This window comes from Eumetopias jubatus, unplaced genomic scaffold (genome assembly GCF_037043125.1).
Source record: "Eumetopias jubatus isolate StellerSeaLion01/CBP00866 unplaced genomic scaffold, mEumJub1_p1.0 scaffold_4, whole genome shotgun sequence".
NCBI lineage: Eukaryota > Metazoa > Chordata > Mammalia > Carnivora > Otariidae > Eumetopias > Eumetopias jubatus.
Genome location: NW_028274810.1, coordinates 107,161,222 through 107,172,391, shown reverse-complemented (window position 1 = coordinate 107,172,391; position 11,170 = coordinate 107,161,222). Strand labels below are relative to the sequence as shown.

General features: G+C 55.6%; 1 protein-coding gene across 1 annotated transcript in view; it reads right to left on the bottom strand.

Annotated features, from left to right (window-relative positions):
• Positions 1–6,246: 6,246 nt before the first annotated feature.
• LOC114204059 (voltage-dependent N-type calcium channel subunit alpha-1B-like) overlaps positions 6,247–11,170 on the bottom strand; it is a 44,810-nt gene continuing 39,886 nt past the window's right edge. The window contains 7 exon segments of the mRNA XM_088022869.1: positions 6,247–6,644; positions 6,647–6,777; positions 7,178–7,421; positions 7,657–7,864; positions 9,246–9,363; positions 9,533–9,667; positions 11,024–11,151. Coding sequence (XP_087878995.1) covers positions 6,247–6,644; positions 6,647–6,777; positions 7,178–7,421; positions 7,657–7,864; positions 9,246–9,363; positions 9,533–9,667; positions 11,024–11,151 — 1,362 coding nt within the window.

Sequence of the window (11,170 nt, the reverse complement as noted above, 5' to 3'; positions counted from 1 at the left end):
CTGCAGCTCAAAGGAGCCCCTTTCTTTTTGCTAAATGGGATGCTGCCTGTTTCATGAATTGTTCAATGAAGCCAATGGGACTGGGATCTTTTAAATTACTTTGTTGCCTTTTTATTAACAAATTACATAGCTTTTTATAAGCGGGATTGCATAGACCTCTCCTATAAGAATTCCAACTAATAGATGTAGATAACCATTCATCAAGTAAATGGAGCTAACTCTCCTCTCCTAAAGTGGGGGCTCAGGGCAGTTGTCTTCCTGCACATGGGAAAGAGTAACTTCCTGGTGGGGAAGCCTGACCAATGCTGCCTCAGCCAGGTGACCAGCGTTAACATGGACAGTGACAAGTGTTCCCTTGTTGTAAAGTAACGACAAAGCACTTTACCTCCCTGATCTGCTTCCTCAAAACCCATAACCCCAGTCTAATCAGGAGGAAAACAAGTAAATCCCAATGGGGGACTTTCTACAAAATGCCTGACCGGTCCTCCTCAACACTGCCAAGGTCACTGAAACAAAGCAAGACTGAGAAAGTGTCACAGCCAAGGAGAGCCTAAAGACACATGATGAGCACATGTCACGTGGTGCCCTGCATGGGATCCTGGAGCGAGAAAAGGTAGAACAGAGGGAACCTGAATAAAATACGGACTCCCGCTAAAAACAACATATCAATATTTGTTCACTAATTGTGACAATTTTGTAGAAAACTAGAAAAAGAGGAGAAATTAGGGGCACCTGGGTGGCTCAGTCAGTTAAGCGTCCGCCTTCGGCTCAGGTCATGATCCCGGGGTCCTGGGATCGAGCCCCACATCGGGCCCCCTGCTCCGCGGGAGCCTGCTTCTCCCTCTCCCTTGCTGCTCACCCTGCTTGTGCTCTCTCTCTCGCTCGCTCGCAGTCAAATAAATAAATAAGATCTTTATTAAAAAAAACAGACATTAAAGGTCAAATAAGGGAAACCTATTGCATCGGACTGGAAGCCTAGAGGAAATGGGTGATTTCCTAATAAAAATGCACAATAATAAAATGGACGCTAAAATAAGGAAAAAACAGGCAGACCAATTAGCCATCCAGGGCCTCATCTTACTGCTGGTTCTCCTCTCACTGTTCTGGGGTTTTCCTCTCCTAGGACAGAAAAGGAACAGGGACAGAACTGTTCTGGAGCTGCCCTTAGACCCGACCCCACTCACTGTCTTCCTCTCCCCCAGCCATACCCTGCTCAGCGAGGACACTGTGCACGGGGAGTCTCAGGGATTGTAGATCCTGATGTGTCACCCAGTTCTTTTTTGGATGGCAAGGGACTGGACACACTTACTTAAGTAAAAGAAGTTAATATTTTTTAATGGTAGAAATACCTTAATACTTGCAAGAGACAAGAGTGGGTTTGGACCTGGCAGGCCCAAAGGCTCACACTCTCACAGTGTGACCTAGACCCTCTCCAACCCTCCATCCTGCTAAGTGCTCTGGGGTGGCCCCATTCATAGGCACAGTCTCTCTCACTGCATCTGGGGCCTCCCACAACTCCAGGCTGACACCCACTCACCATCCATTCTACTGGGAAGGGTTTCTCTTTCCCTTGGGTTCCATGAAAAGTCATGGCTTTAACTGTCTTTGGCCCGGCTTGGGTCACACTCTCATCCTTGAAGCCATCAGAGCACCCAGAAAATAGAGCAAGGGGTTGGGTAGACTTGGATCATACACCCATCTCTGAAGTGGGTGGAAAGTGGGGTCTGCCCTCTGGAACTGTCTGGATGGTAGGCAGGTGACATGGGGTTCCCAAAGGCAAGCTGAGATGCTGGACTTGGACGTGAGAAGAGATGCCAGGCTGGGAAAGCAGCAGATTCCACATCACTGGTGACTGACTGCATGGCTTTGGAATCTGAAGCCCAAGGAAGGAAGGGGTCACTTCATTAGGGTCACGGGCTGCAGCCGCCCATCCAGTGCTCTTGCTATTTTCCCATGACGGCAAGGCGCTCTCCTACTTGCTGAAAAAGCAACTTTGCTGTTGGTAGGAAACTCAAGGCTCCTGCCTTGGATATTGGGTCCTCACATCTCAGAGACTGGAAGGCACACAGACCTCACTCTTCTCCCTGGGAGGAAGGAGCCCCGGAGTCACACCTGCCCCCCACATTAATCGCTCCTCCCCAAAGAACAAACTGGCTCATTCTCCAGTCTCTTCTCTCTCCTTTATGAAGAACAGAGAGCAAATGTGAGGATGATAAGGAAAGTATCGCTCATTGAAACAGTGGGAGGCTCAAGGATTATTCCACACCACAAATCCACACATGGCAGACTTTCTGGAGGCCACAGTCCCTGAATCATGCATGTGACTCTCTGAAACCAGGCAGCCTCACTGAGAAACTGCCTGCTGGGAGGCACAGTTACTCCCATAACCTTAATTCTTAACAAATACGTATGTCAAAGGTTTACATCACAATCGGGAGGCCAAAGGACTGCAGGGTCAGTCTGCTGTATGGCTGTATGGCTGCTGTGGACAGGGCCACATCCAACATTTGGAGGGTTAAGAGACTGTGAAGGAGGAAGCCCTTGTCTCAACCACACAGACATTGGGAATGGAAACATCCTGTGGGGCTGTCTACACTGCCCATGGGCCTGTTACACTGCCAGGAGCACAGTCAGCTCAGTAATGGCTGTGGGGGTTGTCAGGACCCTTTCTGGCCTGAGCTGGAGGGCCACAGATGGCTCCCTGGATGGTCAGAGGCCAAGGGCTGTCCTGTCTACTGCCTGTTTCCTGCCATCACTCAGATGGGAAGAAGGATCTAGCCAGCGCCAGGGGGGGGCCCCCCAACAGCCCGAAGAAGGCTGTACATGGGGGCGGGCAGGCCATGGCAGTCAGTCCTATATGAATCCATTCGTGTCTACAGAGTGCCCTCGTGGGGTGGGGCCATGCTGGAACTTGCGGCTGCCCAGGCAGAGTGGGGCCAGCAGCACCCTTCCCAGGTGGGAGGGCAGAAGAACCCTTTATAACCTCTGAGTCCCCCTATAACCCCTGACTGGGGATGAGCTGGATCTCAAACTGTCAGGAATCAGGTGGACATTTCACTTTTCTTCTGTCTGAGCCCAGGAGTGAAGGGCTGAAAACCAATGCTCCAGCTCACCTCTGACTCGTGTGTGACCCTGGGTGAGTCCTGTCTACCCTGGAGGCCCAGGGAGTTGGAGGAGGGGGAAGAAAGCCAATTATGCTTAAACCTAACCCCGATCCAGACCCTGGCCCTGACCCCAACCCCAACCCATGACCCTCACCCCAACCCCACCCAGATTCTCAGGCTGATCCACATTTGCATCATGAACAGGCCCAAATCAGTTTTAGGGGGTTATTTTCTCCAGAGAGCTGCTCAGCTCTGCACTCCTGCCCACACGCCCATGGAGGTGGCCCTGCCTCCTGAGGACGCACAGGTTGCTGACTCCCACACCTCTTGCATACATCACCCAGCAGCATGGTGGGGTTTGTTTTGATTTTTTGCTAAGTTTTATTTTAATCCAAGGACTTTGATTCATACCAAATGTCACTGTAGAAACAATAGCAGAATCCAAAGTCTGGGTGATCAATATTACTCAGGCAGCAAACTCGTCAATCACAGGATTGTTTTAAAGCAGGTCCCAGTTGTGTTGCATGGTTGGGACTTCTTTTTGGGTTTTTTTTTTAACACTGTTCTTAAATATAAAGCTTTGCAACAAACCTTTGACTTATGTCAAATATAATTAAAAATTAACAAATGAGTACATTGTATCAAAAAGTACGAAGATATACATTTCATGCACATACTTGTATATATGTATATATGTATATATTTTACATGCACACATAACTTCATCAAACTACAGCCACTGCTTGACTGGTCCAGATGCAGACAACTGGTTAATGCATTTCAAATTTGGCAACTCACTATGAGATCTCAGTGGAAACATATGATAGCTGAGAAGAGACGATACAGAAACAAAACCCAAAGTCAGGAAAACAAGACACAGTATCTCTTCCCCCACTCCCTGTAGTTTTCACCAATTCCAGTGTCTAGAAGAATCCAGACAGACTGGTGAGGCTGTGTGGGGCTAGAACAGTGATTCTCCACCCAACATGGCCTGGGAAGCAGCTGCGGTTCTGCACAGAATGGATACATTCACAATAACGTGGGCCAGAGATGAAACATCAGTATCAAAATACACATCCTTCTGCTTTGCAACAGGAACAGAGCTATCTCATGCAGAGTCTGAGATACCATTCCAGTTATTATTTCCTATTGCGGTAAAATACTCTGTAATCTTAAAGTTTCAGAGTATTGTGCCTTCCAGTAAGGAGATTCTATAAAATGGTTTGGTCACAATCATGCTGAAACCCTAGAACAGGTGGTGGTCTTACGTGATTTATTTCTATAGAATGTGTGTCTTTTGTTGCATAGCCCTATGGGTTAACAACATCCACTCACTGGGACACACCTCCACACAGAGAAATGCACACACAAGTCACAGGCCAGGTTTCTTTAAGGTGAGTCATGGGGCAACAGCCAATGGGAACACTCAAATGATCCAGTGAAGAGATCATCTGACATTTCCAAACACGGAGGATGCACCAAAATCTAATCATCTAAATATTCCTTTTGTTCACAAAACAAAGAGTCTCCCAGCATTTTATGCACAGCCTCCTACCTACGGTGTTTCCCTTTTGACAGTGGCCATGAGGTTGGATTTCCCTTTCGCTTCCTGCTTTCCCGTGTCTTGTGCCACAGTGCTGGGCTTCAGATGGCTCCTACCTGAGCCTCAGTCGCCAAGCTTCTCCTTGCCCCATCGCTTCCTCCGAGTTTTGGCCTCATTTCAGTCGGGCCGTCCCAAGTGCCCACACCTGCACAGACACAGGCCCTCCCTCCTGCCCGCCGGGTCCATCTCCACTCCCTCACCTCTCCCTCTTCCCACGACCTCTCCCTCTCTCTGGCCTTATCTGAAAAGAAACTTTCACAACAGATACCACACCCTCTTTGGCAGGCATCCAGTCCCTGAGATTCAGATGTAGAACAGACTGAAAACACCCCATACAAGGACAGGCTCTACACTGCTCTGTGGCTTCCCAGGAAACCCTTCCACTCGTGGGAGGAAAACAGGGAAATGGTCGCGTTTCCAACTACAACCGTCCCACTGGATGTCATATGAGTGTTCTCCATGGACACCAGCTTTCTACTTGGTTGATATTTGGAACTGGAAACAGTTCCAAGGATTCACCCACGCTTCAAACAGGCTTCACGTCACCGCCCCCAGGAGCCTGGCACAAGAGGGCTCAGAAGTCAGGCACTTGGTCGAGAGCAGCAGAAGCCAGGGGAGCTGGGGGGCCACCCAGGCTGGACGCAAGAGCATCTCCTCGCACGAGAGAGAGAGAGAGAGAGAGAGAGAGAGAGAGAGAGAGACACCACCCCCCCCCAAAGAGCTGAGAGCTTCCTACAGGTTGGATTTTTTTTAAGTTCTGTTACTATTTCCTTCCCCATTTTTGTTTTTCTCTTCTTTCTAGATCAAGTATATGGAATTGACAAAAGAGGGAAGGGTGTTTCGATTAAAAACCAAAACCAACAGCAAGAATGTTTTCCAGATTTGGTCCCTGTCAAGGTTGACAGCATCTGGGAGAGGACAGAGTGTGTGTGAGTGTATTTCTGGTGTCCACCTGCTGTTTCAGTACAAAGAGCCACGCTGGATGTGTTTGTGTTTGTGGGTGCCGACAAGAATGCACGGAGCCACAGGCCGGGCTCCTGAGGTTACTGCTGTTGACCATCCACTCTGTCTTATCTGGCCAGGCGTGTAAACATGCCGGGCTCTGTACCACACACGTGGATAAAGGATGGTCTCTACCAGATCCAGACCTCCTAAAAGTGGCCCAGGCACACCCCCCAGACGCTGGGAGCCATCACACAGGATTCAGACTGACAGGGTCCCACTCAGCACATGCAGTGACTTCCCGTGTAGGGTCTGTGGCACGAGACCCAGGCAGGCAGCATACAAGGGGACAGAGAGAGCCACGTCCCTCTCCGAAAGGGCTTTAGGAATTGGTCCAGCGTGAAAGAGAAGGTGGGGGCGGGGGGGTGGGGGGGAGCCATGGGGCCTCCCCTCAGCTGGCCCCAAAGGCGGGGTCGCTCCAACCAGGGGCTGCTGCCCCTGCCTCAGTGCCCCTGCGTGTCCCTGGGAGCCCAGCATGGATGATAAAACTCATCGGCTGGAACGCGCCCACTGAGCAGGCGTGCAGCGGAGGTGCGGCTAGCACCAGTGGTCTTGATCGGGGTGGTGGTAGCTATGCCGAACCCGGCCGCCCGAGCTGAGCCCCAGAGTGCAGTGGTAGCCGTTGGGCACGCGGTGGAGGGGGTGCGACTGGGAGGTCAGGGAGGACACATAGGAAGTCCGGGAGGAGCGGCCTGAGTTGGTGGCCACAGCCTCCTTGAAGGTAAGCGTGTCCTCAGGCTGGGTGCGGGCAGTGTCCTCACTGTCCAGACGCTGCCCCAAGTAAGGGTCAGAACCGATCCTAGAGCCGGCGGCCAGGGGCTGGCTGAGGGGGTCTCTCTGGAGCAGAGCGTTGTGTTCGGAAAGGCCACGGCTAAGCCGGCCTGGGGAAAAGGTGGGGAGGCTGGTCTGTGCCCCAGCAAAGTGGACAAGCGAAGATTGGCCATCTTGTAGGTGACACTGGGACGGGGGGTCAGCAAAGTCTGGGGGAGCTGCCTCCGCCCACCACGGCCAGGGGTGCTAGCACCGGATGTTGGCAACAAGGGGCTCCCATTCACTGAACCACCACCCAACAAGAAAATAGAACAGAGAAAAAAAAATCAAAGTCCCAGACCAGAGGCCAATGCAGGTGAGAACCATGGAGGTGGGGGGTGAGGCATGGAGAGAGGCAGGCACCCTGGGAGGGGACCCGTAGGGTGTGTGGTGGAGGGGGGAAAGCCGCTGGTGCCGGTAGGCCTGGGGAGGTGGTTGGGGACCAGTGGGGAACAAAGGGACAGGCACAGCTCAGGGAGAAGGGAGACCAGAGGCCAGTCCAGGGCAGTTGGGAGGGGAGGATCGGGCTGGTGCGGGAGGAATGGAGCAAGGAGGGGGGGAGCGCAGACTCGGGCCTGGGAACCAGGACATGAAGGAGGATTCGGAGCATGGTGGGGGGGGCTCGTAAGGAGGGGCAGTGAGGGGGTCCTGTCTTACCGGTCTTGGGGGTCCTGGCTCCTGCCCAGCTGTTGGTGACGTGGGGTGGCTGCTGAGGGAGGGTTTGGGCTGTGAGGGCTCCCGGCCCCCAAAGCGGTCACAGGAGTAGAAACGCTGCTTCTCTGAGGAAGAGGAAGAGGGCTGCCTCCGCTCTTGGGACCGGCCCCGCTCCTGTCTGCGCTCCGTCCGGCAGCCTGTGGGCCCCTCTCACGGGGGTGGGCCTGGCCCTGCAGCACTGCTGGGTGCTGGCCAGGAAGAGGGGAAGTTAGCACAGCGAGCCAGGTGGGGAGACAGACCCCCAGCCCAGACCCAGTCCCCAGGGCCAGCAGGGGGACCCAGGGGGAGAGCTGAGGTGCGTGGGTGATCCTGCCTGGTTCCCAGACCTGGGCCTCACAGCCCCCTACTCAGGGCCGTTTGGATGGTGGAGGCACAGAAAGGAATGCCTCAGGCCCTGGCCATAGGAGGGACCCCCGCACGCACCGCCATCTGTGTCTGCGGACAGGCTGGGCCCCTTCTCCAAGGACTTCTGCTTCCTGTCCGTGCGGCGATGGCAGCGGTGGTGGTGATGGGGCGCAGCCTGGCTGGCTGGGGCACGGTCCAGGGCAGCGCTGCAGAGATGAGCCACGTGGGGACGCCGGGGCGCCAGTGTGGAGACGGAGCACTTCTTGGGGCTGGCGTTGGGGGCCGGCTGCGGGTGGGATGTGGGTTGGCACACAGTCTGAGAGAGGGGCCTGGGGCAGGCTCCAGGGCGGCACTGAAGGCCTGGGGTTCAGGAACCACCAGGCCCCTCCCTCTCCCCAGAAAGCTCTTCCCCACCCAGGCCCACCCTTTCTCCCAGAGCACGCTGCACAAGGTGCTGTCCGTCTCTGCCAGCGGGGCCCAGAGAGCTGTTGGCCTCAGTGTCCCTGGGGGACAGGGACGATGCCAGGAAGAGGGAGGCTGCGCGCCTGGCTGGGAGAACCCTGAGGGGTGGCTGCGTGTGGTGGCTCTGCTGGGCCAGGGCCATGGGGCTCCTGCCCTGGGCTGAAATCGGGACCTGCGGACAGGGGCCCTCCAAGGGGAGCTGACCCACAGCCTCCACTCGGCGTCCTCAAGCTGGCCGCCCAGCGGGCCAGGCTCGGGAAGGGGAAGAGGGCGGGAGCCACCACCAATGAGAGGCAGAGACAAGTTTAGAGAATGAAGTCATTTGGAATGTGCAGAACCAGGAACCACAAAAGGAGGCAGGGACAGGGCCAGCCCAGGCAAACATTGAAGGTCCCCGGCTGGAGGACATGCCCCTCTAAAGCCCCTCACCATCCCAGGAAGTGAAAGCAGGGCCCCTGACACAGCTTCAGGTCTGCAGGCCCCTCTCTGAGTCCTTGTGAATGGGCCCACAGCCCCCTTGCCCTGGAGCTTCCTGCTCGGTACTCAAAGCATCCCCGAAGGAGCAGGGGATGGAGGTGGTCCTGCCTCCAGAGTCCAGAGAAAGAACAGGGCAGGTCGGGCGCCTGGGTGGCTCAGTTGGTTAAGCGACTGCCTTCGGCTCAGGTCATGACCATGGAGTTCCAAGATCGAGTCCCGCATCGGGCTCCCTGCTCAGCTGATCCTCCCCCCTCTCATGTGCTATCTCTCTCATTCTCTCTCTCAAATAAAATAAATAAAATCTTTAAAAGAAAAAAAGAACAGGGCAGGTCCTCCCCAGAGCATCCATGGGGGAAAGGGAGGACCAAGCTGTGAGGCACCATGTGCATGGCGGGGGCGCCGGGGGGGCAATGCAGGCTGGCGTGGGAGAGGGGTGTCCTAGAGAGAGGGAGAGTCTGGGTCAGGGACACTGGGCTGGGAGATGGAAGGCCCAGGGCCACCACAGGAGGCTGAGCACCGGTGGGTGGTGGGGATTCCTGGCAGGCCTCCGAGGACTCTGGCTGCACCTCTTGAGACCATCATCCTGGGAGCTCCCAACGGGGCTGACAGAGTCCAGGCCGCCGTGCAGGTAGGGAGCCCTCACGCGGGACACAAGCCCTCCCCAAGCCAGGTCTCCTCATCCCCCACGTCCCCACCCTCCCATGACCCTGGCCCTCCCAGACACCCACCTGAGTCTCTGCAGCCGGGCGAGGCATGGAGGCCGCGCGTCCCTGGCTCTCCAGTCCGGGTTGGGGCTCCCCGTCCGGACCTCTCAGGGCCATGCTCTGCATCTGGACGTCCACAGCCTGGGCACACAGCAGCCCGCAGTCACACCGGCCCCCACCCCACCCTCACCTTCCCCCCCAACCTGGGCTCCCCGCCACACTCCTGCCATCTCCCACCATCCCTGTCTCACCCCAATCCTTATCTCATCCCCCATCCCCAGCCTGGCTCCCCAGCCCTGGGAGGCCTCCCCGGGTTTCCTGGCTGCACCACTGGGATCTCTGTAGAGTGGCCACGCTCCAGGGGTGTCCTTGCCTCATAGGGTACCTCCTGGGTCCTCTGAGTACCCCAGGAAACAGACTCCTTGATGCCACTCTCCTGGGGTTGTCTGTAGAGAAGAGAGGATTGTGCTGTTGGCTCAGAGGTCTGTGGGCCTTGGAATGCCCACCAAGGACCTGGCTCCAAACTGCCAGGAACCTATACTGGCCCCTTCTACTCTGGGTTAGAAGCAGCCCAGACGCGTGAGGCCCTTCAAGTACAGGCTCTCAAGTGGCCACACAGCAAGGGATGTGGACCCAGTACCAGGGCTCAGAGCAGATGGGCAGAGAGGGCCCCCGGACATGAGTCCGAGGGAGGTCTGGGCCCACCGCTTGCTGGTCTAGGGACACCCGGCAGGTTCCTCGGCCCTAGACAGGGCCTCCCAGGAGTAGTGGGAGGCCACATGTGCACAGCATGCATGACGCAGAGGGCGGACATCCTGTCTACGCTGGTGCACAGCAGGCCCTGACCACTACGTTAGGGGCAGTGTAGTACTCAGGAAAACCTACCTGATTAACAGTCCAAGACCCACAACCAGGCTGCAGAAAAGAACGTCCAAACATGTACAGATGAGGAGGAAATCAGGAGCCCTAAACATGCATGCTGTGCCCAGTCTGGTACCAGGCCCCACACCTTAGCCCTTGCTGGATGAGGCAGAGCACAGGCCCCCCTCTTTGGGCTCAGCCAGTGATTTCCTTTAGCCAATAAGGGTGTTAGCAGACCTGGGACCCTGCTGGCCCTGAGGGGGTGGCTGAGAGGAGCCTGCCTGCTACCACCCCCCCAGCGACACACGGTGCAAGACAGGTAGGTGACTGTTAGTTCGCAACACTTGGTTTTGGGTGGTTCATTACCAAGAATTATTGTGGCAAGAGTTAGGGGTTAGGTAACAAGGACGTTACCAATTTGTCTACAAAATACAATTGCTTCAGAAATCACTACTGGAGTGGAGATCTGAGGAAAAATGTCTTAGAGGAGTTAGGAAGACTAGACACACACAGGCCGTCAACAGAATGGGGTCGAAACAAATCATTTCTCAACGGGCAGTGAGGAAGCAGAGGCAGAGGCCCCTCACTGGAAAGGGAAATGGCACGCACAATGGGAGGTGACAGTGGGAACCACCGACTGTCTAAATCCACTGACCTCAGTGCCATCAGAGGCACCCGTGTAACGTTTTGGGAATTAGCTTTGGAGTCCACCATGGACCGCTCCAGCAGCCCGCCTGGACTAGCTTTCAGGCAGCATCTGCGGGGAACCATTCGGGGGGAGGTGGGCACGGGGTGGAACAGAGAGGCCAGTCTCCCAAAGTGGTGATGGGACCTGAGGGCTCCATGTCCTGCAGCACAGCCTACAGGGAGCCCCTCTGGGAGGGGGAGAAACCAGGAGTCCTGCCTCCTCCGTGCACCTCACACCCTGGCCAGGTACTGACATGGCCCCGCCGTTGCTGAGGGACGCAGAGCTCTTCTGCTGAAGGAAAACCCGGGCTCCTCGGAGCACGGCCGGCTGTGTCTGCTCCAGCGTGGCCTTCAGAGGGTGGAACAGGGACACAGGGCCCATCTGTAGAAGGGACGCAGGG